General features: G+C 53.6%; 1 protein-coding gene across 7 annotated transcripts in view; it reads right to left on the bottom strand.

Moving 5' to 3' along the window:
- Positions 1–26,430, bottom strand: part of RPH3AL (rabphilin 3A like (without C2 domains)) — a 129,972-nt gene that overhangs the window by 42,050 nt on the left and 61,492 nt on the right. For 5 of the 7 annotated variants that reach the window (XM_067020649.1, XM_067020648.1, XM_067020645.1 and 2 more), the window contains one exon: positions 10,005–10,091. The exons of the other annotated variants lie outside the window; for them this stretch is intronic. In XM_067020649.1, coding sequence (XP_066876750.1) covers positions 10,005–10,091 — 87 coding nt within the window. The remainder of the gene's footprint in view (positions 1–10,004; positions 10,092–26,430) is intronic. 7 annotated transcript variants of the gene reach the window in all.

Consider the following 26,430-nt stretch of genomic DNA (forward strand, 5'->3'; position numbering starts at 1 on the left):
TGGACGGGGAACAATCGTGCCAGCCAATGTCATTTGGCATCTGGAAAACGTGCGGGAAAAGCCGATTATCCAAATTTTTATTCCAATTAATGCAAGAAAAGGACCACATTCAGATGCTTTCTCCCTAGCTTTTCCCCTGCCTCCCCAGGGCCATGTAGAAGAGGGTATCACAGCAGGGAAAGCCAGCTTGTGCGGGCCCAACAGTGGGGGAGGGTGGGGCGTAAGCGGGCTGTGGTGTCAGGATGGTGTCACACCAACTGATCACGGGGTCAGTGGAGCTGGTCCACACCTTGTTATTCTCAAGCCTGGTCACGGGGACCGCAGGGTTCCCAACCCCGTGGACCGCTGCGCACACCCGGGTGGCTGAGTAAGTGGCGGAGGGGCAGCCGCTGGTGCAACGGCCAAATGCGAGGACCTGTGGGCCCTGTTCCGGGTGGGCCAAGGGCTTACTGTTGGAGCACATCAACCCCCCTCCCTACTCCCTGTGGCCAAAGAGCCTCCGGGGACCAGCCCCTCCCCCACCTGCCTCAGGGGAACCCAGGACCCCCTCCCGTGGAAGGAGGGCAGCCTCACTGGTTCCGTGCTGTTCTGTGAACACAGGGCACTGGCTGTGGCCCCATCCTGGGCTGCTCCTTCCCCAGAGAGCCACTGGCCTCCCCGCTACACCTCCTTCAAGTCTTTGCTCACATCTCACCTCCTCAAAGAGGCCGACCCTGGCCAGTCTCCACCCGCACCCTTTTTTTTTCAACTGTGGTAAAATATACGTAACATAAAATTTACCTTTCTAACCATTTTTAGGCGTACAGTCCAGGGGCATCAAGTGCATCCACACTGCTGTGCTACTGTCCCCACCATCCGTCTCCAGACCTTTTTTATCTTCCCATACTGACACTCTGTGCCCATTAGACAATAATTTCTCATTCTCCCACCCCCGGCCCCTGGCAACCACCCTTCTACTTTCTGTCTCTATGAATCTATTCTGTGGACCTCATATAAATGGAAATCCTGGTGACTTCCCTGGTTGTCAAGTGGGTAAGACCCTGCACTCCCAACGCAGGGGGCCCGGGTTCGATCCCTGGTCGGGAACTAGATCCCGTGTGCTGCAACTAAAACACGCCGCAGTGAAGATCACACATGCCGCAGCTAAGGCCTGGTGCAGCCAAAACAAATAAATAAATATTAAAAAAAAAAAAAAAAAAAAGGAAATCCTACAATATGTGTCCTTTTGTGTCTAGCTTATTTCACTTGGCATAATATCCTCAAGGTTCTTCCGTGTTGTAGCATGTGTCAGAATTCCATTCCTTTTTAAGGCTGAATAATATGAATAATAACAGGCATAGACCACATTTTGTTTATCCATTCATCCAATGGTAGATGCTTGGGTTGCTTCCGCCTTTAGGCTGCTGTGAATAATGCTGTAAGCAACACTGTATATAACCCAGAAGTAGAATTGCTAGATCATTACTTTTTTGAGGAGCTGTCATACTGTGTTCCATAGTGGTTGCGCTATTGTACTTTCCCACCATCAACGCACAAGGGTTCAAATTTCTCCACATCCTCACCAACACTTGCTATTTTCTGCTTTTTTTTTTTTTTTTTTTTTTTTTTTGCGGTACGCGGGCCTCTCACTGCTGTGGTCTCTTCCGTTGCGGAGCACAGGCTCCGGACGCGCAGGCTCAGTGGCCATGGCTCACGGGCCCAGCCGCTTCGCGGCACGTGGGATCCTCCCGGACCTGGGCACGAACCCGTGTCCCCTGCATCGGCAGGCGGACTCTCAACCACTGCGCCACCAGGGAAGCCCTATTTTCTGCTTTTTAAATATTAGCCATCCTAATGGGTGTGACATGGTGGCTGGCCTACTTTCAACACGGCTACCTCCCTCCCCACCCTGCACCCCACACTCCTGATCTCTTTGCTTTCTTCTACTCTCCTCTTCCCGTGCAACATCTAATATACTGTATAATTTGCTCATTTATTAGTTTGGTTTTGTTAGGGGAACCACAGACTGAAACTACCCACCCTGGCCAGGCAAGATAGTAGCCATTTGCATGAGTTACCTTAAGGACAGGAGGTCCTGGTAAGGAACGGGAAACTAACAAGCTACCACCGACCGGAAGAATTCGGGGAAGGTCAAAAGGAGAGAGGAGACGCCAGCCCATATGGCCTACCAACCTCCCAGAATCCTTCTCGCTGGAATCCATCTTGGCTGAGTGATGCGAGCGCCACCAGGAAAGACCCTGAGTCAGAATGAGTGGCCAGAGACAACCCGGAAACTAACCCCATTACCATAAAACCCGAGTCTGCGAGCCACACGGCAGAGCAGTTCTCCTGGCTTCCCTTACCCTCCTGCTCTCTGCCCGGGCGCCCCTTCCCAATTAAGTCTCTTGCTTTGTCAGTACGTGTGTCTCCTCGGACGATTCACTTCCAAGTGTTAGACAAGAGCCCACTCTTGGGCCCTGGAAGGGGTCCCCCTTCCTGCAACAGTTATGTTTACTGTCTGTTCCTTCTCTCCTCCCCTGGTGCCTGCTAAAATGTAAATCCGAGGCAGAGATATTTGGCTGATTTTTTCATCACTATTTTCCAAGGGCCTAAGACCGTGCCCAGCCCATAGTAAACACTCAATGACTATTATATGAATGAATGAATAAATGAATGAATGCATGAGCAGACAGTAGAGTTGTCAGAAGGAGTTCTGGAGGCAGACACACCTGGCTTCAACCCCTGCTCCATCAATTACTACCTGGTGTCTTTGGGCAAGTGACACGAGGACAAGAGTGAATACCTCACCGGGCTCCAGCGAGGATGAGGCGAGATACTGACTGGCCCACAGTGGGTGCTGCGTCAATGCCTGCTACTCAGAGCCAGACTGGACTCCGCAGCTAGGACACCAGGCTCAGCGGACTGGAGTGCAACGGTGAGAAAGTCAGTTCCCTCTTGGATCAGGCAGCACCTGAGAGGGGAAAGTTCTTTCTCCAGTGCACGGACACAGGCTCAGGTAGGCACCCCAAATAAGGGGCAGGGAGGGGTGGGAGACCGCTCTGCCTCCCCACAGGAGGGAGGGGGGGCTGCTGGGCCCCAGGACCCTCCTCCTCCTGCTGCTTCCGCCTGTGTGGGAGGCCAGGAGCCTGCGTTGATAGCCGCTCCACTTGGCAAAGCAGGGCACGTGGGTGGTGGCCAACCCACTGAGGAAGTGTGACCATCCGGGTCCCCTGGGGCCGCAGTGGCAGCAGCCCAGAGCGAGCCAGACAGATGGCGGGGTGCTCAGGCAGCCGCCCGTGCGCCAGCCACCCACTCCTGAGCGCACTCCCGGGCCTCCGGGGGCGGCCCTCTGGCAAAGCTGTTTGTGGCGAAAATCCAAACTGCAAGTAACAGCAGGGCCAGAAGAGAACCAGAGCGGGAAGCAGACGGCAGCTTGCGGTGAGCACGGGCTGCCCCCCTGGGAGCCAAGTGCCATGAGGGTGCTGGGCTCGGCTGGCATGGCTGCTTCCCACGGGCTCCAGCTGGGAGCGAGGGAGCCCCTGAATCTCCCAGCCTCCTGCAGGCTTGTGCCAAGGTGGACCCTCCCCAGGGGCCCTAACTGGGCTACTGGTTACCCTCCAGCCTGGTGGGGCGGGGGGTTGAGATGATTTAAAAACCGCCATGTGAAGCCACTTTCCTACTCCACAAATTCCCCTTTCAGTCAATCAAACAAGCAACAAGGAGAGAGGGGCCAGAAGCAGGAATACAGACCTAGCATCCATGGGCACCGTGGGACCCCAGCCAGGGCCATCCGTGATAAGACTACAGGGAAATCAAAAGCCCCCTGCTGGGAAAAGGTTCTAAAGTGATCTAAACAAGGAACACGCTTTCCTCTTTTGCAAATGTCTCTTTCAATCAGCAAACCTTTCCCGAACACCTTTTATATGAAAAGCACTGCAGGAAACACAGCAAGTGTTGGTGCACCGGGTCTCCACTGAGCTATAATCAGGATGCGGAGTGAAACGGGGAAGGCACAGCTGACGCCGAGCAGCGAAGAATGCTCTAATTGTATTAATCAGCTTCCAATTACTTACAAATTGGCCTTCTCCCCTTTCTAGCTCATCTGCCTCAGAGAATGCCTGCATCCTCAAAGAAGCCTTACTACTCGAAAGGTACATTTTAGAGGCTGAAGGAATGGTTTCTAGAATCCTGGAATCTGGATTCCAATGAACTTTCTCCCTGATTACAGTATAACTTTGAGTGAGTCACTCTTTTTTAAAAAATGAATCGGATTAAAGGCTAAACAATCAATGACGTGAATTTCTGGCTTGCAACCTCATGTGTTTAGAAGCAAGCCCCTGATGAGGGCCTTCCCAAGCTCACACCAACACACCCAAGAAAGCTCGTGAATAAAGGGCACACCAGCACAGGTGGGACCTGACATTTCACCTACAGTCAGTCTCCCCTCTGAAGACAGGCGAATGGGATGGATGCAACGGGGGTCACTGGCCCACCCACCCTTGCCTGCCTAGCAGGGATCAGGGTGCAGGATCAGGGCTGCCCCAGGGCAGCCTTCCTGGCGTGGCATGACTGCGGGTTTCTGGTGCTGCTCAGGGGCTGTCCTCCCTCCTCTGCGTCTGTCTTTATGGATGGGAGATAGACTCCCAGCAAACAACCAGGCAGGAGCAGGAAGGAGCTGGCAACAGTGAACTGCATCTGGGAAGGTGTGTTTCCTTAAGTAAAGCTCAATCGTGGGAGAGTGGGGAGAGCGGGGAGAGCCAAACTAGGGGCTACAGATTTCCAAGTCCTCCCTAGTTCTGAGGGCCAGACGGCCAGGTCCCAGGAGAATCAGGTACCTCCTCCGTGGAGCAGAATCCCAGATAAAGGAAAGGGGCTGTGAGCAGTGCTTGAGCTGCTTCTGGTAAACCCTGGGCCTGCAGCTCTCACAGCATCAGGAGGCGGATAAAGGCACATGTGCAACCACCAAGACCAAACACAGGAAACCACCAAAGTCAGACCAAAAAAAAGGAATCAGTGACATGGAAGAAAAGTTCTAAGATTCTTCGGAATGGAGGGAAAAATGAAAAGAACTTGAAAATAACTTGGTAGAAGATGATAAATACAGAAGGCAGAGAATGGAAATGCACTCTTCAAATTACAAGTGCTCCCAAGAAGAGACCAGACTAGTTTAGGAGCAAAGCAATAAGCAAAAACATAATTGACAAGCTTTTCTGAATGGAAGATCCACATGTTTGTCCTAGACAAAAATCAGTGAAAATGACCTAGGCATATCCAGATAAAATTATTCACTTTCAAATATAGGCATAAATAATACTACCAGGTTATTTAAAAGGGAATAAAAGCATACGCCTGGCTTCAGACTTCTCCCCCACATCTCCGTTCTTGCCTTCAAAACTACTTTATGCTGAGCATCAGATGTTGTCAGCCTGCCTTCTCCTGTTCTCAGTTTTGACTTCACGGGCTACACCTGCCTGTTGCCTACACTGCGTCCTGGAAACTGTCTTCTGGTTCACAAGGTCCTTCCCTGGGGTTCTGCAGGTGTGCCTGATTTGCTATTTAACCAGTCCACTGAGGGATGTCTCATTCCCTTTTCGTTCTTTTCTTTTTCTTTTTTAGATTTTTTTTGGGGGGATGTGGATCATTTTTAAAGTCTTTTATTGAATTTGTTACAATATTGCTTCTGTTTTATGTTTTGGTTTTTTTGGCCATGAGGCATGTGGGGTTGAACCTGCACCCCCTGCATTGGAAGGCAAAGTCTTAACCACTGGACTGCCAGGGAAGTCCCTTATTCCCTTTTCTGTGTCTTTAAATCTTGAACTTATATCAGAGTTTATTAATTTGCCGACAAGGAAACCAGGAAAGTGACCAAAGAACGTGCCCATCCACAGAGGGAATCGAAATGAGGTGGGACAGGGAGCTGGGAGGCTGAACACTTGTATAAGCAGCTGGTTTACTTAGGTAAAGACTGTAGTTCCGTGTGGTCACAAAAACATCATATTCATGGCAGTCATTGCAGTGGATACCAGGGGCCAGGGACTCCAAGCTGTTGGGAGTGCCAACCAGTGATCAAAAATAAAAAACAATGAATAAGAAGCAAATGATGAGGAAACATCTGTGTCTGTTAATGGGAATGACAAGGTTTACTGCTCTAAAAAATTACTGAAGTATCATTTGACTGAGTTTGTGAATTCCTTAATAACATTTTTCATTTTTAGAAATGAAAATGGTTCATTCGGTTCTTTTTCTAATTTGCTCATTCTTTTTTCAAATGTCCTATTTGTTCAGTTTGGCTTCTATTGCTTCTCTTATCTCTTTTACTTAATTTAAAAACTTGTTTGGACTTTGCTGGAAGTCCAGTGGTTAGGACTCCGTGCTTCCACATGCTGTGCAGTGAGACCAAAAAACCCCACTTATTTATATTTCTTTCACAGTTTCACTATTATCTCTAGTTCCCTGGGCACTGATTCTCCTAGTCATTACATTTGCCTACTCTCCCTCATGGTGGTTCTTTTCACGTGTGGTCGGTTAGACAACAGAAGCCAAACTCACTGAATTTTGAGTGGGAAAGATTATGATCAATTGCATTATCAGTCAAGTCACTGTGTTTTTTGTAATAAAGGCAACAGCTATTACCAGACAGCAAAAGACTCAGAAAATACACTGTCCACATGTCATTATTTAAGATCACATAGCCAGCTAATTATAAGTCAAAAACAATAACTCAAGGGTCTGTAGGAAAAGAGGGACTATACACACTGATGTTTATTTTTCCCTTCTAAGTATCCATTCTGAGGACATAATCTCAAATGTAGGCAAAGAGCTATGCACACAGGTATATAAAGCAATTAGCAATGAGGAGGAAAAAAAGAAATAACTCAGATGGCTTAAACTAGCAGAATATCCATATGACAGAATGTTTACAAAGAGTTATTGATTACACTGAGAACTGCTTACGATAAAATGTTAATTTTAAAATAGAGGTTCAGGGCTTCCCTGGTGGCGCCATGGTTGAGAATCCGCCTGCTGATGCAGGGGACACGGGTTCGTGCCCCGGTCCGGGAAGATCCCACATGCCGCGGAGCGGCTGGGCCCGTGAGCCATGGCCGCTGAGCCTGTGCGGCCGGAGCCTGTGCTCCGCAACGGGAGAGGCCACAACAGGGAGAGGCCCGCGTACCGCAAAAAAAAAAAAAAAAAAAAAAAAAAAAAAAAAAAAAAAGCAAGATCTTCCATCAGGACATGGTTTTTGCTGCACGACAGAACTCCACATTTTTATCACAGACTCAGAACCAGCTCTATGTGGCACTTAAAATGACATTTCAAATGCTCTTTCTATTTAGCTGTCTCTTTGTTGAGATTAGATATTTTTCTACGGAAAAAAAAAAAAAGCCATTAGGAAACCAATTTCCCTGGCACTCTCCCACCCCAAAAGCAGGCAGGAAAATGCAGCACTTGCGTATGGTATCCACAGGCACCCAGACAGACACACATACTTTCAGGGCCCACCCACGCCTCCTAAACGTCCACGGTCTGCCTGGTCCTGCAGAGAAGGGAAAACAGCCTCCTTGATCCTGCTCAGTTTTATCAGCCTCTAGAAACTCAAGGACAAACTGATAGCACAGTGCACAGCCTCATGCTCTTTACTTTGGGAAAGATAAGAAAATTCATCCTAAGCTATTTCAGACTTTTCTGGGCATCGGAGCGCTTGGAGATTAGGACGGGCTGGTGGTGGACGCCGCCTGCGGTAGCTCAGGACTATTAGTGAGCGTGAGGGTAACTCACGGTGGGGCTGGACGGGGGCAGCTGACCCCCACCCAAGGCCTCCACTAAATTATTACATTTGCTAAATTGGTCTCTCCTCTCATCCCCCTCCTTTTCCTTGACAATTCCTTCATCTCTGTCCTCCCCACAGCTCAGCCACGTCTTGCAATCCTGCTCAGGAATCCCCTACAAGATAGTATTTCAGGGAATTTTCCTCTCTCGTGGATGTCTGCATCTTAAAAGGGACCCCTTGAAGCCCAGAAGGACCTCAAGCTCAGAGGGGGAATTTCCAGCTGGGTAGGAAAGGTAGGTTTCTAATATTGATGGAGTGCCTATTCTAGGCTGGACACTTTGTCTACTATAAATGATGTTACTGAATTTTCACAGTATCTCCATGAAATAGGTATGATCGTCTCCATTTCAGGAGGAGAAATCAGGGACCTCTGGGCAAGACAGACTAGAATGTTAGTTCACTCTTGGAGGCCCTGCCTACTATTTTCCCTGTTCCAAAGACACGGCAGTGATCCATGAAAAGATTCCAGCAAGGAAGCTCAACTGTGCTCAGAAGTAAGATATATATCTCGATGGATCAGAAGCTCCAAATATTTACTATTTTGAGGGGCTGAAGGCACAGCCTGCTGACTCAGAACCCAGAAGCAGGTGGAGGAAGCTGGAAGATTGGTTTTCCAAGGGTACAGGGACTAAACGTCTCCCATGGGAAGTGGGGGACCAGTCCCTGAAATGGGGGCTGGTGAAGGCATTTTCCATCTGAGGGAGAAAGCTGAAAAAAGCAGAGGTACCACCTCCCCACCCTCCTAAGATTAAAGCTTATCTGTGAATGTGAATAGTGATAGAGGCTGGGAGAAGCACACACGTAGCCAGGGCCTGGCCAGGCTGCCTATGGCTTTGACATTGGCTCCAGGAATAATCCCATTATCGCTGTGAACATGCGGCTCATCACTAAGCCAAGACAGCTGGCCCTGCGCCGGGGGACCCAGGACCTGGGTGGAGGCAACTTGAAATCACTCGGCAAGGAGAGCTGGGTGGAGGTGATGAGCAAGGAGAGAAAGAGAGAGAGACGGGCTCCCACTCAAGATAAGCAGACAAACCCCAATTCCAGAACACCCGAGGAAAGCTGTCGCCGCGAGAGACAACCAACAAAGAGTCTCAAAGATGTAGCGAGCTGGAGAGCAGTACTGAAGAATTTACCCAGAAAGTATCTCAGAAAGGTAAAGAAAAAAACCGAGAAAGCACAGTTGGGAGCTATGGAGAATGGATGGAGAGGCTCAGAACTGTATCCCCCGGGGTTTCCAGGAGAGGAGACTTGGAACGGCAGGGCAGCAATATTCAAGGATATCATGGCTGAGGATTTTCCCTAACTAAAGACATTTTATGGAGCCTCAGATGAAAGGCGCATATTAATCACCAAGCAGATAAGTAAAAAAAACAAATCCATATCTAGAAAACCTGGGGCATCTTCCCTCTACCCGACTCCTCCGTTCCTGAGATCCCTGGCCCACGACCTTCCCCAGGAGCTGCCTGACAATGTCCTCCACTGTTTTAGCCCCACTCCTGATCCTGGCACAGTGAGGAAAGCCCTGGGTTTGGGGTTGGGAGACGTAGGTTCGAGCCCCCCATCTGATACTGCCTCAGTCCTTGCTGAGCCTTGATTTCTTCCCTGCAAATGGGATCAGAAGTAGAATGATAGAAATTTAGAACCAGAAGGGACTTTGGGGGCAGCGCCATTACAGCAGACCTCGGCTAGGCCACGGTCAGACCCACTAACTAGCTCGGTGCCCACAAGATGCTTAACCTCCTGCGTCTCCATTTCCCCATCATTAAAAGGGGATCATAACAGCACCGGTCTGTGGGGTTGCATAAGGATGAAATGAATTCATTCGTGTAAAGAACTTAGCATGGTGCCACGCGCAGAGTAAACCTTCAACCCGGGGCAGCCATTTCTGTTATGATAATAATAGACGCCCATGAAATGCCACCTGTGACCTATACTCAGTGTGAGGGGCTCCCCACTGAAACCACGGACCCCAGGCAGAGCAGAACCAGGGCCCATTGCCCCCTCTGCACTGGGGAATGGGCAAGCCAGCCGGCTGCCCTCCCCACCCTCGTCCCGGGCTGCCCCTGGCGGGCGCCTCCTTGGCCTTCTGAGAAGCCCCTCTCCGTGACCAACCATGAACTTCCCCGAATTTGTGCACGGCCCGGCCCCGCCCTGGCCCCCCCACCAGACTCCGCCGCCCCGGGTACCCTACCTCTCTCTGCTCACTGCAGATCTTACACAGCCACAGGGGCCGCTTCTGGCCGGGGGAGGCCTCGATCCCGCATTTGGTGCAGACTTTCTACAAGAGAGAGGACACGGGAATGTAAACACTCAGCCCCTTCCTCCTCAGCTGAGGGGCTGGGAAAACTATAACCAAGGAGCCCTCTGGCACCTTCTGAGGGGATGGCTTTTGCTTCAGGCCCCAAGGGGAGATAACCCAAAGGATACAGATCATCTAAAACCCGTAGCTGGCTTTGGGGCACAACAGGTGTGCGCATCCAAGGATCTCCATGATAGAAATTCACGCTCACAAGTACATCCTGTTGGGATCACGTCAAACAAAATAAGCTTGTTGAGAGTCACAGCTGCATCGTTTTCAATAGCAAGGAACTGGAAACAACCCGAACGCCCAATACCAGAGGCCGATCCAGGCAAACACAACTGAATATGCGATACGGCCTTAACACAGCAGGCTGTGTTGGTCCCTGGAAATGTGGGCAGGAAATGATGTTATTCAACAGAGAAAACATTAAAAAAAAAAAAAAAAAAAAAGAGCATGGAATAGTGAAAGGAAGGGGAAGACCAGGAACAAATAAATAAATTTAAAAAATTTAAAAAAAAAAGAACATGGAGCAAAGAAAACAGACATTTGTACATAACCATGCAAAAAACTCACTTGTGTGCCTGACAAGGTAAGACAATGATATGGTGAGAAATACCAGTGACCGCTTGGGCACTTCCTTCACGCCAAGGCCCTTCATTTAAGCATCCCAGGACTCCTATTATATAAGAATTAGGCCCATTTTACAGGCAGCAGTTTGAGAATTGCTCAAGTTCACACAGCAAGTAAGTAACAGACTCAGGTCTGCCTCTAGAGTTGCTATATAACTGCCCCCGGACACGTAAGCAGCCAGAACCTAGTCTCTGCAGCGTTTCTCCTTCTACAGAGCTGCTGAAGATCATATAACTTCTCGGTACATGTTTTGCTTCCCCGAGACGCACAGCCACAAGCCCTGGTGGGAAAAAGCCAGATGAAAAGAACCAGTAGGCAGAGGGGCACTTGGTGGGGCTGAGACCTCTTCTGGGCTAAACCCAGGCCGAGTCTGATTCAGGGACAGCGTGTCCTCCTCGGAGAACAGTCACACCAGCTAATCAATCCGTCTTTCTGCCGCTGCGTGGAAGCTGCCCGGTCCCTGCGGGGCTTGGGGCTCTCTCCTCCTCTCTCCTGTCGAGGGAAGGCTACATCTGCGGCTTGGCCTTTTCTGCAGGAAAAGGCCAACTGAGCAAGGAGCACACCTCTCCACGGACAGGGAAATGTCACCAACTTGGCTTTTCAGAGCATGTTGTCACCGCCTGATTGGGCAGTGGAGCCACAGGAGGCGAGGAACCAGCTGGTGGCAGAAGGGAAGCTATGATACATTCGTGGGGGCTATGCATTCGCTTCCATCAGACCCGCAGGTACAAGAAATGTCACTTTTCTTCTATTTCTCCAAATAAATTGTAATCTGCTCCAAGCTCCTGTCCCTCTGGGTTGGCAGGAAAGTCCATCCCAGTCTCTTTGGGCCCGGCTCTCGCGAAGGTCCCAGGCTTGGGGTCTTTGGTGGCGCAGTACGTCTGGGAAGGGTCCCCTGGGTGCTGCCGGGCTGCTCACCGATGTGCTGCTCTCCCCCTGAGCTCCCACGGTCCCTCGGAGGGGGAAGGGGCCTGGCCACTTCTGTGTCAGGCCTGGGTTTGGGATCTGTGCCAGGCTGGGGTACTGCCTCTCTGGGGGCCAGCAGTCTGTCCCCCTGGAGCCCCAAGCCACCAGTCTGGAGACTCTCCCTTCCCCACTAGAGCTGCCTCTTGCTACCCCTTCCAATGCTCACCCCAACCCTTCTACCTCTAGGACAGGAGCCCCCCATAAGCCCATAAGATGGGCCTCAAGAAACAAACACGGGCCCCTCCTTCCTGGGGTACAGAGAGGAAGGAGGCGCGGAAGCCAGTTGGCTGTCTTTCCCGCTCATTCCCATGATCCCGTATAGAGGGTACACACGGGAAAATTAGTGGAGCCATCTCAGAGAGGTGAGATCTTCCTCTTGTGTTTTCTACAGGCTTGTAGGGTTCGATGACAGCTCGCCCTCCAAGCGCACAGTGTGCCCTAACCCCCTCCCAAGGTTGCTGAATCAGACAATGCTGCTGGGAATCGGGAGAGAAGACCAGTTCCTCCTATCATGGAGCACCAGGCCCTGCCACCCTGGCAACAGAGTGCGAAGGAGGCGGGTGTCACGATGTCCATCATACGGGTGAAGAAAATGAGGCTCAGGGATGCTGAAGACTGCCCGCAGTCCCACAGTCAGGTAGCGATAATCAGGATTTGGGAAGCTCCCCTCTTCTGGACCTTAGGAGAGCCGGGCACCCATGTGGAGCGCAGCCCTGGGCTGGAGGGTGGGGCCCGGTGAGGCATCCAACGCTCAGTTCCAGGTCGGCCTGCCTGCCAGGCCAAAGGGCATGTCTGGCTGCCTTGAAGGAGTGACGTTTAAGCAGGGTATGAAGGGTGGGCGTGCACGTGCCCTCGATAGATAGCATCTGATTGACTGACTGATCATCTATGCTGTTGGGCGGCAGGGAAAGAAGCTAGGAGAGAGTGCTTGAAAGCTGTGTCCTGTCTCCTACCCAGAGAACACAGCACACGGAACCACCTGACCTGGGGGCAGGAGCCGTGTGGACCAGTCGCCTTCCAGAGGCAGGGTCAAAGGCTGTTGGGTCAGCTCCCAGTCCTGGTGGGGGAGGGATGGATGGCACGTCCCATATGTTCTCTCCTCCCCTTGTCCTGTGGGGTTCTGGAAGGAGTTGGGGGGTGACGTGACAGGGCATACCCTCCCTGGCCCACGGGCAGCCCTGTTCTCAGGCTACCAGCCATCACTCGTGGAACCCCCGGTCAGTCCCGGCCATCTCTTGGTCCGTCTTTACAAGCTCCAGCGTCTCCAGCTGGGGAGTCCTGGCCAGCAAAAAGATAACACGCCCCAGTTCAAATAATACACAATTGCTGTCCTATTAAGTCTCGACCAAGAAGAGAATGATGAGCCTTTTCCCCTTATGGGCTTGGTCTTTGTTCCAGGTTCCAATAAAGAAAATTAAGCAGGTGGTATTTTAAAAAGCCAGTGAGAGAGAGTGTGAGTCGGCCACAACATCAACTCAGTGCAAAGGGAACACTGCACAGCCAGTGTCAAGGACAGCCAGGCCTGGGGGTGGCCACCAGCTTCCCTGCCAAGTGGGTTTCCATTGAGCGGAATTGCCCCCGGGTGAGGGAGTGCTGGCTTCCCGGGCTTGGCTCTCTCATGCTTCCTGCAGCCTCAAACTGTGTCTGAGCGTTAAACAAACCAAGTCTAGCTTCTGGCCCTGACTCAGACGCTCCATGCATTCCTTTTGCAAATGTGCATCCCATCCTAGAACATGCATGGGGCAAAGGGGGGCCTCAGGGTGTTGTTGCCCACGGGACACAGGCTTTGGGGCAGGGGAGCGCAGAGTCGGCCATTTAGATGCAACTTTGGACTTGTTACTAACCTTCTCTGAGCTTCATTTTCTTATCCTGAAAACGGTGGTAACATGCAGGCTCATGTCACAGTTAGGAGGGTCAAGGGAGACGACTGACGAAAGTGCTCAGCACAGTACACGGGAAGGAGCAGGTAGCAACCACAGTCCTGCACGGCTGTCTCAGTGAAGGATGCCACACCCATCACTCACATAAGCCAAAAGCCCAGACTCATCCTTGGTCACCACTCTCCCTCCTGCCCATCCAAATGGTCCATCTCCAAGAGCTCCAAGTCTCACTAGAACTGTCCACTCTCCTCCAACACCCTCCCTGTCCATACTGCCATCTCCGGGGCCTGCATCATGGCCCCACCCCACTTTGGCCAGCCTCCAGTTGGTTCCCAGCATGGAAGCCAGCGTGACCTTTTCAAGATGCAAATCTAATCACATCCTGTCTACCATCCTTGCCAGCTTAAGAGCCTCCGGAGACTTCCTGTTGCCCTCTGGATGAAGACCACACCCTTTCAGATGATGCATGATGCCTGCTCAGGGTAGACCTACCTCCTTGCGACCTCAGCTTGCACCTCTCTCCCCTTCTCTACTGCCTCGTTCTCCATCTCAAGCCCCAGCTGTGTTGGCCTGACTTCAGTCCCTGGTCCTCAATCTGCTTTTCCTGCCACCGGACCTTGGCATGTGCTGCTCTCTCTGTCTGGGATGTACTTGATCACACGCTCTCCTTATTAGCCTATGCATCCTTCAGACCTCAGCAAAAGCAAAAAGCACCACTTTTTCCAGGAAGCCTTCCCTGCCTTCTTACCTGGTTGGAGCTTCCCTAACAGGCTCTTGCCTCTTCTCCTCCACGGAGACTTACCCTCATTTGTGTGGCTGTGTAACTGCGGTCACTTCCCCTACTAGGCTGTCAACAACCAGAGGGCAGAGGCCGCGTCTGTTTCTGTTCACCTTCCTGTTTCTGGTATCTGGCATATGAATTTTTGTGGAATAAACGAATGAACAAGAGAGCTACTTTTAACATTACACCTGAGAAGGCAAGATGTGGCCCCTCCTGGAACGTGCCAGACTGCTGGGGGGAAGAGACGCACAGAAACAGGAAACACTCACTGGGCAGCAGGGGGCAGCGGGTGCCCCCGTCCGCACTGAGTGGTGCTGATTGGTCAGGAGACGGGAGATCAGACAAGGAAGAGCCTCCCCTGGGGTGGGGTGTCAGGGGTGATGGGACTGCCGCCCGGTGGGCCTCACTCTCAGTGGGCGGGGCATGAATCCAGGCTGGCCACAGAGGAAATGACACTGAGGGTCCTTTGCTAAGGGTGGGGGCAGAGATGTGTGCCCTGCCCTCCACGCGGCCACTCCTGCCTGCCTCCCCAGGGGGGCATCCTGCAGGCTGCCCGTGTGTTCAGACTCTTTCCAGGGTCTGTGGGGTTCCCTCCTGAGCATCTTCATACCCAAGGCTCCCTGGAACCCCGCCTCTCCATCCAACGTCGTCACCTTCACCTTCCCACACTGTAGGTCAGAGTCCGAGGCACGACAAGGCCTGGGAGACCACAGAGCTCGGGCACCTCACTCCCAGGCCGGCCTTCCTATCCTCACCGTGAGCCCTCGACTCATTCCACGCAGAGCCCTCACGCTCCACGGCGGAGTCCCTAAGCTGCCGCCCACTAGTAGAGGGGAGCAGGTGCGGTGCCCTCGCGGGGGTGGGAACGAAACTGCTCGCACCCCTCCAGAGCACTTAGTACCCGGGAATCAGCCACGTCCTCCGTGACAGGCCCCGAAGGCTTCGCTGCATCACCCATCGCACAGAAAGCGGTGTCCCTGACACTCCGCCGACCAAAGAAAGACGAAATTGTGTTGAGATGTTCCGTACAAGGAGGCCAGAAAAACGTACACTGTGCTGCAGAAATGAATAATGGAGATGGTCGATTTGAAAATATTTGGTGCTTCAGTTCAACAAACGTTTACTCAGTCCTAGATGGAAGGTGCTGTTCTAGGAAGGATGAGGATGAACAAGGCAGGGCCCTTTGTCCTCAACGAGGGTTCCGTCGAGCGGAGGACTTGATGAACGAGCAAGACTCATCTGGAAAAGGGCTGGCCCGAGAGCTTCAGGACTGAAACCGGAAAAGGGCTGGCCGGAGAGCTTCACGTTTCACCGACTGAAGTTTGTCAGTGAGACGGTCTCTCCTTAGGAACCAGGCAGCAATGATGCTCACGGGGTGGTTGCCCCCGACCCTCACCCCAGGGAAGCAGGGCAAAGAAATGGCTGTGTCCAGACCATCACGGCACAGGCACGAGCAACGTGAAGAAATCGGCCCGCGAGCGTGCATCTCACGCCACCCAGTGTGTTCCCCATGCCAGAGCTCACACCTTCAGCAAGGAAAACAATCCGATTGTGTTTTGGAGAAAGGTACTCGGCAATAAAAATGACGACGTAAACAGAAAGAATAAAAACAATCGCGACGGAACCGTGTATTTACCGACATGGAGCAACGTTCGCAATAAATTAAGTTTAAAAAGCATGTTATAGACAGTAAGCCTAGTGTGACTCTCTACCATATAAATATGTATATGTGCCTATATATATTTAGAAGTAGATATATGCACAGACAAGTATCTGGAAGGAGACCGGCCAAAACATAAATTGAATTGTGCTAAGTCGAAATCTATTTTAAATGGGTAAGCAGAATTCCTATTTAAAGGAAGGCTATGCTAAATGCTTTGGGAAATCACTTGCCCCGACTTCATTTTTTGACCCTCTCTGGGTTTCTGTGGGTCCGGATGGACGCCAGCTGAAGGCACAGGCACAAACGGGAGGGGGACTGGACTTACTGGCTGAGTGCGGCTCAAATGTACACAGTCAGCCTTGCCTCCACCCCCCTCCACCTGCGCAGGTGGCGTCCACGGGTCACTGACCCCTCTGATCACAGGATCAGTCCTGCTCAACCCCAAGACATCAGCCAGCCCTGGAGGGCCGGGACTGCAGGGGCTAGACGTGGCCTCCTCCCTATAGACAGACTCAGTATCTGGAACCCAGGTTCTGCTGCCAAATGACTTTCAGTACCTTAGATATTGATGTACATGTTAAAAATATTTATGTGCTTTAGATATCGATGTACATATTATAAATATTTATATCCTTTCTCGAGCCCTGGTGCTACACCAGGCATCGAGGTATGTGCTTTAGGTAGAACCTCACTTAATTTTCATAACCATACTAAGCAGTGGGTACTATGGTCCCCATTTTATCAACTCAGGATCTGAGGCTTGAGGCTAAGTGACCTGACCACGGGGAGCTGGGATGTGAACCTTGTGCTGTTTGAGCTCCAGGTTTCTGCTCAGACAAGAGACTCATCCAAGCCTTCCTGCTCCACCGGGGGCTCAAGTGAAGGCAGGGCTGGCTCCCTGGGCCCCGGCTCCTCCTCCAGAACACCAGACTCGGTCAAGCCTCAAGTGGGAGAGGGCACAGCCGGGGCCCTCCTCTGTTCATTAGGACATAGTCTGGGGGCCAGCAGGGCTGAGGGCACGCTGACCTGAGCCCTGACCACTGCAAATACTGAGTCACCCAAAGACGCACAGCCTTAAGAATGCCAGCCACCTGCTGCTTGGCCTGAGACAGAAGCCAGGAGGCGCCCGGAGAAGAATTTCAGAAGGAAGAGAAGTCTCTCTGTGCTTCCAACACTGGTGCCACGCCGGGGAAACGCCAGCCTTCCTGTGTCCCGGCTGCGGGTGGCAGGTGTACTACGCAGAGCCAGTCTTCACCTCGGTCTCCGGAAGGCTGCACCGCCTCCTTTGAGTGAGCCCTCCCCAGCTCCCCACCAGATGAGCCACTGATGCTACGTGGGGACCACCTGCAGCCCCCAGCCCTGGGCGGCCCCCAGCCGCCTCTCCCGGCTGGAAGGCAGCACTGCAGACTTCAGGACTAGCTTCCAAAGCACTGCCTTCCATCTCCTGCCACTGGCTACCGTCAGCTCCACATCCTGAGCAGAGGAGGGTTAGAAAGGCAACGGCAGGAGCTCGAGATGAACATTCATAAGCGCACACTAAAGAGGCATGCCTAGGAGGTGGCTTTGGATCATCTCTGTGCTTGTGCCCCATTGCGTGTCTGACGGGACCTGGGGTACCTCGGGCAGGAAGAAGCTGCCAGGCTGCTGGGAGGTGGGAGGACCGCTGGCTCTCCACCCCCACCTGCCCTTGTTAACTCTTCCTGGTCCTGCCTATCCTCAGCATCACCTCTCAAAACGGAGACTCCATGCTCGGTTTTTGCCTCTTTCCCAGGCAAACGTGGGAAGCAAAGATTTGAGCTGCCTCGACAGGCCCTGGGGGCATGCACGGTGGGCGACGGGAGGGCCAGTGGATGCACCACGGCCGCAGATGAGCGTTTGGGCAGAGGAGCGGAGACGGGTTATTCAGTATGAAGCTGAGAGGGAGGTTTTACAGACCAGCAAGTCTCATAACATACGATCAAAAGGGAGACCACGTGAGACACAGCCCTGGGTCTCGAGGAATTCATTCATTCCTTCAGCAAGCGTCTGTGCGGGGCATGGTGGGTACTCAGCCCCTTGGGGTGAAGAGACGTACAAACAGTGGTTTGCGCAGACGGAGCACTGACTCCTGGTGAGACCGAGGCGCGACAAGGCAGAAGCACTTGGTGGAAGGGAATTATGCACAAATCATGGGAGGGCTGAGGGCTGAGGGGATGACCGGGGGAGCCGGTGCGCCTCCGGCGAGGGCCAATGTCGACCCCCGACGCTGGGGTGTGCCCCTCTGAGGGGGTGCCAGACCCTCCAGGGCCGAGGACAGGGCACTTGTAGCGGGAAAAGCACACTCAACAGTATGCGTGCTTTTTTCAAACATAAAACATTATTTTGAAATTTCAAACAGCATTAAAAAAGGTGGAAGGTTTCTACATTTATCTAAAGGGAGTCTGGGTTTTGAAAGGCTAAACGAAACTGCTCTGAAGTCCCGATGGGGAAGAAGGACAGGTGGGGACTCCACACTTCTCCCTCTCAACCTCTAAGGGGACCTTGGGTCTCACGGGGCCTGTGTGGGGACAGGCGATAGCACTGACTCTCCCCAGGGGTGAATGAGGGTAGAGATCAATGGGCGTCACCCACAGAAAGAAAACTTATGGTTACGGAAGGGGAAGGGGGTGGGAGGGGATAAATTAGGAGTTAGAGATTAACAGACATACACTACTATGTATAAAACAGATAAACAACAAGTACCTACTGTATAGCACAGAGAACTCTACTTAATATCGTGTAATAACCTATAATGGAAAAGAATCCGAAAAAGAATATATCTATATATGTTATATGCATATATAATATGTGTATATAGAACTGAATCACTTTGCTGTACACCTGCAACTAACACATTGTAAATCCACTATACTCTAAAATAAAATTAAAAAAAGAAAAACAAACCAAGGACCTACGGTATATAGCACAGGGAACTATAGTCAATGTCTTGTAATAACCTAAATGGAAAAGAATCCGAGAAAGAATATATCTCTCTCTATATATATATATATAGCTGAATCACTTTGCTGTACACCTGAAACACTGTAAGTAAACTATACTTCAATTAAAAAAAAAAAAGTAATCAGTGAATGGTTCGTTTTTTTTGTTTGTTTTTTTCTGCGGTACGCGGGCCTCTCACCGTCGTGGCCTCTCCCGTCGCGGAGCACAGGCTCCAGATGCGCAGGCTCAGCGGCCATGGCTCACGGGCCCAGCCGCTCCGCGGCATGTGGGATCTTCCCGGACCGGGGCGCGAACCCGCGTCCCCCGCATCGGCAGGCGGACTCTCAACCACTGCGCCACCAGGGAAGCCCAGTGAATGGTTCTATAAGGGGTTCTCGGGCACAGCCCTCCTAAAGTTTCCCAGGCCTGGAGTGCACCCCGGGGCCCCCCGTCCCTTGGCCAACCTGCCGAGGGGGAAGACTCGGGTAGATGGAGCCCAGTGCACGCGAGGGCTCCCTGACCCGCGCTGAGCTTTCCTGAAGCTCTGAACGTGGCCGGCTCCTGCCCGCTTGGGTCCTGCTAGTCCCTTGGGGACCACTCCTGAACCCTCACTAGCTCCTTCCAGCCCTAAAGGAAGAAACCCCTCGCTCCTGGAACTGACGGGGCCTGGGCCATGGTTGAGCTCATCAAGTCCTCTGGCCTCTCAGCCGCGGGTCCACGTGGCTCCATCCCAATCCCTGGCCCAGCGGTCTCCCGGGACCACCACATCCCATGGCGGCCTGCAGCTCTCCCACCCCACTCTGGCCGGGAGGGAGTCAGGGCAGAGGAGGGCCCAGGTGGTGAAGGAAGCGGGCTCACATCCTCTTGCTCCCTGCCAGGTGGTTACTTAGAGTTACAACTCATAATAATGATAACAGGCACCGTTTACTGAGCATTTATTCCATGCCTGGCACCCCGCTCAGCGCTCAACACACGTTATCACATTTAATCGCGTTTATGTTCACAACAGCCCTGCGAGGGAGTTTTTATGATCCGAGTGCCTTGGATGAGGAAGGCGTCCTCATCCTCAGAGACCTTGGGTGGCTTGGCTAAGTTCATGTCACCAGGAGGTGGCAGAGCCAGGACGGGGGCCCAGGTTCATAATCATAAAAAGCAAGAGCTTATACAACACGTACCGAGCTGCTGGGCACGGCAGGAGTGCTTCCCACGGACCTGTCACTCAGACGACGGCACTGGGGCAGACAGCACAGGTAACTTGTCTGGGGCCACCCAAGGAGAGTAAGTGGAGGGCCCGACTGGGGTCCCACTCCCCATCTGCCTCTCACCCATGCCCGCTATGACCCCCACCCTAGTTGAGAAGGATGCCGATGGGGCCAGGAAACGGATGTCCTGAGAGAGAGGAAGCGGATGGGGTTCTCCAGTGCACAGTGGTGGTCTGAAGACACACGGCCGAGACAGACACTGGCCATCCCGGGAACGTGAACTCGGGCAATTAAAGGCCCCAGACGCAGCCAGCTCCAGCCTCCCCCAGCCAGGCCATGGTTGCATAACCAACCTCTGTTTTCCCGAAGCACTGGGCTGGGGCCTCCCACAGATAATCTCTCACCCAGGGGCGTGCCTGCCACCTGGTAGCCACCTGGCCCAGGCTCTGTTACAAGAGCACAGCCAAGGGAGAGGCTGGATCATTTTGGCTTTCTGTCCTCACAATCAGCATCCTAAAAACACCCTGCCCCTATCAGCAGCCTCCCAGCTAAGGCTACAAGTGAGCGTGGCTCCTCTGGGGCTGCCGCAAAGCCATAACTTGGAGGGAGGGCCAGGCAAGGAGCCCCTGGCCAGGTGTGCTGAGCACATCCTAGCTCCGAAATTCTGTGGCTCTAGGGTGTGCGACCAGCCTGTGGGACGGATCCCCAAAGGTACCGAAGTCGGAGCCGTGCTTTTGGAACGCTTGAAATCTCCATGGGAAGGCCAGGTGGGGGTCTCCAGTGGACCTTCACCAGCCCTCCCCCTCGAATTCGGTGGGCAGCAACTTTAGCAGCAGGTTGGGCCAATGACGTCAAGAGCATTCAGCAAACACTTCCTAAGGCCCTGCTGCTACCAGGCCCTGGACTGGGTGGAGAACACAGCGAGGCTCACAGGCTGAGGGCACAGAAACAAGAAGACGGATGCACACACATGTGAGAGGCTTCCTCCTCGGCCCCTGCCTAACTCTCCAGCCTCACCAAGCCCACCATGCCAGCCCCAAACGCCTCACTGCCTGTTTCCAACACTCTAGGTACTTCCCTGTCTCCATGCTTTCACCCAGGCTTTGCCTCATGACTAGCGAACTCCTACGCATCCTTTAGGAACAACTCAAATGTCTCCTCCTCTGTGACTCCTTCCTTGATTTCCCCCCAGGGGAAGCACTGGTTACTCCCTCCCGTGCGCTCCCAATATGGGTCAGCATCTCTAGAGGAGTCTTAATGGCATCATATTGAAATTGTCTATCCTGGGACTATGCTCCCTCTAGAAAAAGGACATTGTTGTTCTTGTTTAAACCCCCAAGTTTCGCAGGCCTCTGGCGTGTAGGTGGCTAGGAAGTAAGGGAGGGGCTGACTGACAAGCGTCATGGACTGTGGGGTTGGGATTCTGCAGAAACCTGGGGGCCGATGGTGGTTTTTAAGGAGGGGAGGGGCACGACCAGATCTGAGTTTCAGAAAAAGCGCCTTTGCTGAAAATACAGATACAGTCACTCCTGGTCAGTTTGTCCTCTGTATTCTCAGCAGAGGCTCTTTTTCCAGAACATTCCCAGACGCCTATGGAATTCCAATCCTAGCTGGGTATGGAAGGTGAGGAAAAGGAAGGACTCTGGTTCATTCTAGAGGCTGCCAGCTGGCCAACAGGATGGACGGTGGTCATGTTAACAGAGTGGGGACGAGCGGCCGGCAAAATATTCGGCTTTGGACACACGGATGCTTTTGCAGTGCGAGTGGACTCCTTGGAAGAGTCGTCCCGCCGCAGGTGACACCCAAGTCCAGAGCTTGGGAGGAAGGCAGGGGACAGAGACGAGGGAGGGCCAGCACACGGCGTCGCCTGAAGCTTGGGAACGCAAGGCAAGTGAGAGGCCGTGTAGACGGGTGAACTTTCGATATTGGTCTCAGTGCATCTACTGTCAGTTTCACCACCCTTAGAACAGGTGCTTCAGGAGGGGCCGAGGCTTGGCCTGACCCTGAGGTCACTCTGGAACCTGGACTGGTGCTTGGCACACTGTAGGTGCTCAATAAATGTTTGTTTAGGCTGAAGGAGGTATGAGCATTTGGGCTCTGAAGGAGCTGGTGGAGGGGGAGGGCATAAGAAGGGGGAGGGGCCTCTGTGGGGGTGGGGCCAGGACCGGGGGGAGCAGGAGGGGCCCCAGCGCAGAACCAGAGGAGCAGGGCTGGATGCAGACAGTCGACCAGACAACAAATTCAAGCTGCTGGGCCAAAGAGAACAGGGTGGGGAGTGCGGAGGGCTTGGGGAGACTAGAGAAGGCCAATCCAGGGTCCACAGGAAGCCAAGTTAGCACAGATTCCCCCCACCAGCCCAGTGTGGACATTCAGCTCCTCGGCAGCCTCACCTGTCCCAGGGTCAGCACCGTCTTCTCTCACTTTCCAGGGTTATCCCAACTCTCAAAAGGTCAGTTTATGTGAAAATACCCTCTCCCTTCTCTGTGCCCACTCCAGTGCCAGGACACAGTAAACGCCCTCGAAGCCAGTAAGTACCTGTCGCTGGAACTGATTTTTTTTTTTAAATTTGAACAATACAGCGGACTTGACAAACACCTTAGGGCTTCTTCACATTCCAGGAGCGACAGCACTAATGATCAGCTAAGGACCCTGGTGATATGCAGGAACAGAGCTCCAGGGAGCGCGGCGACAGGTCTGGGCCAGGTGGAGTCAGGTCTGAACCTCAGGCCTCGGGACTCCCAGCCCGGTATGCAGTTTATGCTGCTACGGTGAGCAGCTTGTGCTCAGGCCACGAATGGACTGAGGGCCCTGGATACCAAGTGGCAGCGGTTAGACTCTATTCTAGGCAGTAGAACAGAGTGGCCAGTAGACAGACACTGAAGACTTCAACCGGAGGGAAAAAGCCACACTTGAGCAAGACGAAGAAGCAGAGAAGCAGAGAATGAGCTAGAAAGCGGATGATACTCCACTGCAGGCAGTCAGGAGCCGGGGGGGCGGGGGGGAGGCCCCGCAGCGACAGCCTGGTGCTCAGGCCTCACTCCCTGGGGGGCCCAGACTACACTCCTGTCTGTGCCTGGCAACTCAGCGAGGCTGATGTGGTTCTTGGGCAGCGGGGTCTCTGGAAGGCTTGGCAGATCATAACCCCTCTCAGCCTCAGTTCCTGCATCTGTAACCTGGGAGAGTCATCCCTCCTATGGAAGGCAGGATGACAAGGGTGAGGAAAGGGTTTGGAAGGAGAGAGCTCAAAAGTGCCCTCTGAGAAAGGCCTGGCTGGCTCTTGCCTGGTTTGGAGGCCCGGGCTAAAGGGTGCCCTGGTGAGAAGCCGGCTCCCGTGCTCCCCTCTGCTCCCTCTATCTGCAAGAGCGGCGTCCTGGTTTCCCCGCGGGGAAACAGAAGGACAGGCTGAATCCGCCTCCAGTTAAGGTCAGTGAACAGCAAACAGCTGTGCGGGAAGCGACGGCAGCAGGAAAAACAGGGGCAATTTGAGAGCGATGAAGAATCGCAGGGCCTGCGAAGGGTGGCAGCTTGCGGGGCACAGCTGGCGAGGCGAGGGCCACGTGGGCAGTGCTGGCCACAGCTCGGACTGGAAATGTCATTATCTGTTATTTACTGCAACAGAGGACAAGAGGCTGCACAAAATTACTGTTCCTGGTAACAGCCGCTAACCAGATTTGCCAACACGGCTTCCTGCTGCCGGCGGGCTCGCTACGCTGACCAGACCCCGGGAGAAGAGCCACTGAGGGGGGGGGGGTAGCGAGGCGCCCAAGGGGGTGCCGGACGGATGGATGTCTCAGTGGGGAGGCCCGGCTGGTGTCCCCAAACCCAACCCGAGCCCAAGCCTACAGACACTCTGCCCGCTCAGTGAGGGGCTGGCCTCACACTGACCAGTCCGTGACTCAACAACTACAAACACCCCCACGTGTGTCCAGCTGCTGCTCAGCCACCTTAGGGGTGTGACAAACTCTGGGGGGCGGGGTCCTGCCTCAGGGGTGCTCAGGGTGCCACACCCGACTATGGATGGTGAGCCCTAGTGCTGGGGCTACCATCCCTTCCCCAGTGTTGTGGGCACTTAGCCAATGGCCTTTGCACTCCATGGACAAGCTGGCACCAGACAACACCTTCCTTCGGGGGTCTCCTGCGTGTCTTCAGCTCTCTTTACTTCCCAAAGGGCATGTGGGCAAAGTTCTGAACCAAGAGGTAGGAGGAACTGCAAGGCCCTGGCTGTGCCACCAGGAGCAAGTTATCCCTCTGAGCCTCAGTTTCTCCATCTGGAAAATGGGTATAATTACCGCCTTTTGCCTACTGACCTCCAGGGGGCTCTGAGGGACTTATGGCATCCTAGGAACATCAGGGGCAGAGGGGGCTTTCAGAAGCACATGCCGACCCCCACCCTGGCTTCCTTCTGCTGAGAGGACACAGACTCAATCACAGCCTGAGCCAAAGGCAATTGGGAAGCACACCTGCCGTGGCTTTAAAATAACAACAAACCGAGCTGTGTTCCGGAGATGCAGAGAAATGAGCTTTAGCTCACAGCTGCGGCGGCGGCTGCTCCCTGACCTGTGCAGGCCCCTGCGGAGCAGGTTCCGGGGTGCTGATCCTGCAAAGGACTGGGCTGACCTGAGCGTCACGGGAGGAAACTGCTGGACAGCCCGGGAGACCCTCTCCTCCAACCCCTCCAACTGCTTCCTTTCACAGGGAGCATGAGGGAAGGGATTTTAACCCGAGGTCACAGGGGGAGCCCAGGGCAGAGCTCTCCTGCACTCCTGATGCCCGGTCCACTCAGCGCAGTGCAGGTGTAGCAGGCAGGAGGAGTTAGGCAACACCGGCCCCGCCCCTATCCCACCCCACTAGCTGTGTCCATCCTCTGACATACACAGGGACCCGCGCCCTCAACTGGGCCTCAGACACGGGTAGGATGTGTGTATCGGGGGAGAGTGCTGAGCGAAGGACGGCAGCAGAAGCCCAAGTGCAGAGGTCTGCGGCCCTGGGAGAGATGCAGACGAGGGGAGAGGCCAGGCCTAACAGGGAGCAGGATGAAAGGCGTCTGGAGCAAGAGAAGGTGGGCCCGGGCCCAGTGTCCCCACCCCAGTCCTGCCCCTGAAGGGTGTGTGAGCAGCCCGGGAAAGGAGTTGCAGGGAAGGGAAGGGTGGCTGATAGCTAAGCAGGGGCCTGGCCCGCAGTGAGCTCTTGATCACGGGCAGATTTTGTTATTTCTGACTCTTAACCGTCTTTGAAGCCCCCATTCTGGTTGTTCTTGCCTGAATTCAGGCCTTTAGTATTGCTAATTGGATAATTCAGCATCTGACGGGCTCTCTCCAACCCACTACGCGCGTTCCCTCCTCCAAATCCACCTCTGGACTTAAGCTCCCCAGAGGCCCACCTGACAGTCATCACCTGCTCAGCACCCTCTGAGGGCTCTGCCGCCAACAGCCCGGAACACGGGGCCCCTGCGGGATCCTCCTCGCTTCATTCTCTCCCTTCCTCAGCCTGCCTCTCGCCATCACCCCCTCCTTCTCCCTCCCTCCCCGACATCCGCCAGCTCTGCCAAACGCCCACCAGTCCCTGCACCTCCTCCTGAAACGCACCACCCCTGCCCCCTGGGTATCCACCCTCCCAGGCTCAGCTCAAAGTGAGCTCCACGCTGCAGCCTCCCGTACCTGTCAGGGGCCAGCCACCCTTGCCCCTCCACTCTGGGATCACTCCATGCCGTCTGCGTCTACAGCACTTGTCACACCGAGCTGCATTATCTGTCACCAGGTGAGCTCCTAGAGGGCAGGGCTTGGCTGGAAGGCGAGCTTAGTGGGCAGGGTATCAAGATGGCCAATGACCATGGCGCTGGTCTCTCTCCAGGACACTGTGGGCCTTGCCACCGGGAGCCCAGCCTGGCTCTCAGCAGCTCCTCCGCTGCCTTTGTCCTGATGACCCTGAGTTGGAGGTCAGTGTCAGATCCGGCTATCAGAAGGGCTCTGAAGTGCACAAAGTGGAAAGAAAGAAGCTACTCTGGGGGAGGAAAAGCCACAGCACAGGCACCAGGGCAGCAAGAAAGAAGAAGGGTGCCTTGACGGAGACGTTCTGTTTGTCAGACTCCTGATGGAGGCAGATGTTCCAAGATGCTGTGTGGGGTCTGGTCCAACCCTCCCATCCCGGCAACGGCAGCCAAGTCAATTCCTGCCAAGCAGTCAGAGAGGACCCTCGGGGCAGATGAATTAAGTGACTTTTTCCGGGAATTTAGGAA

This window comes from Kogia breviceps, chromosome 19 (genome assembly GCF_026419965.1).
Source record: "Kogia breviceps isolate mKogBre1 chromosome 19, mKogBre1 haplotype 1, whole genome shotgun sequence".
NCBI classification, from domain to species: Eukaryota; Metazoa; Chordata; class Mammalia; order Artiodactyla; family Physeteridae; genus Kogia; species Kogia breviceps.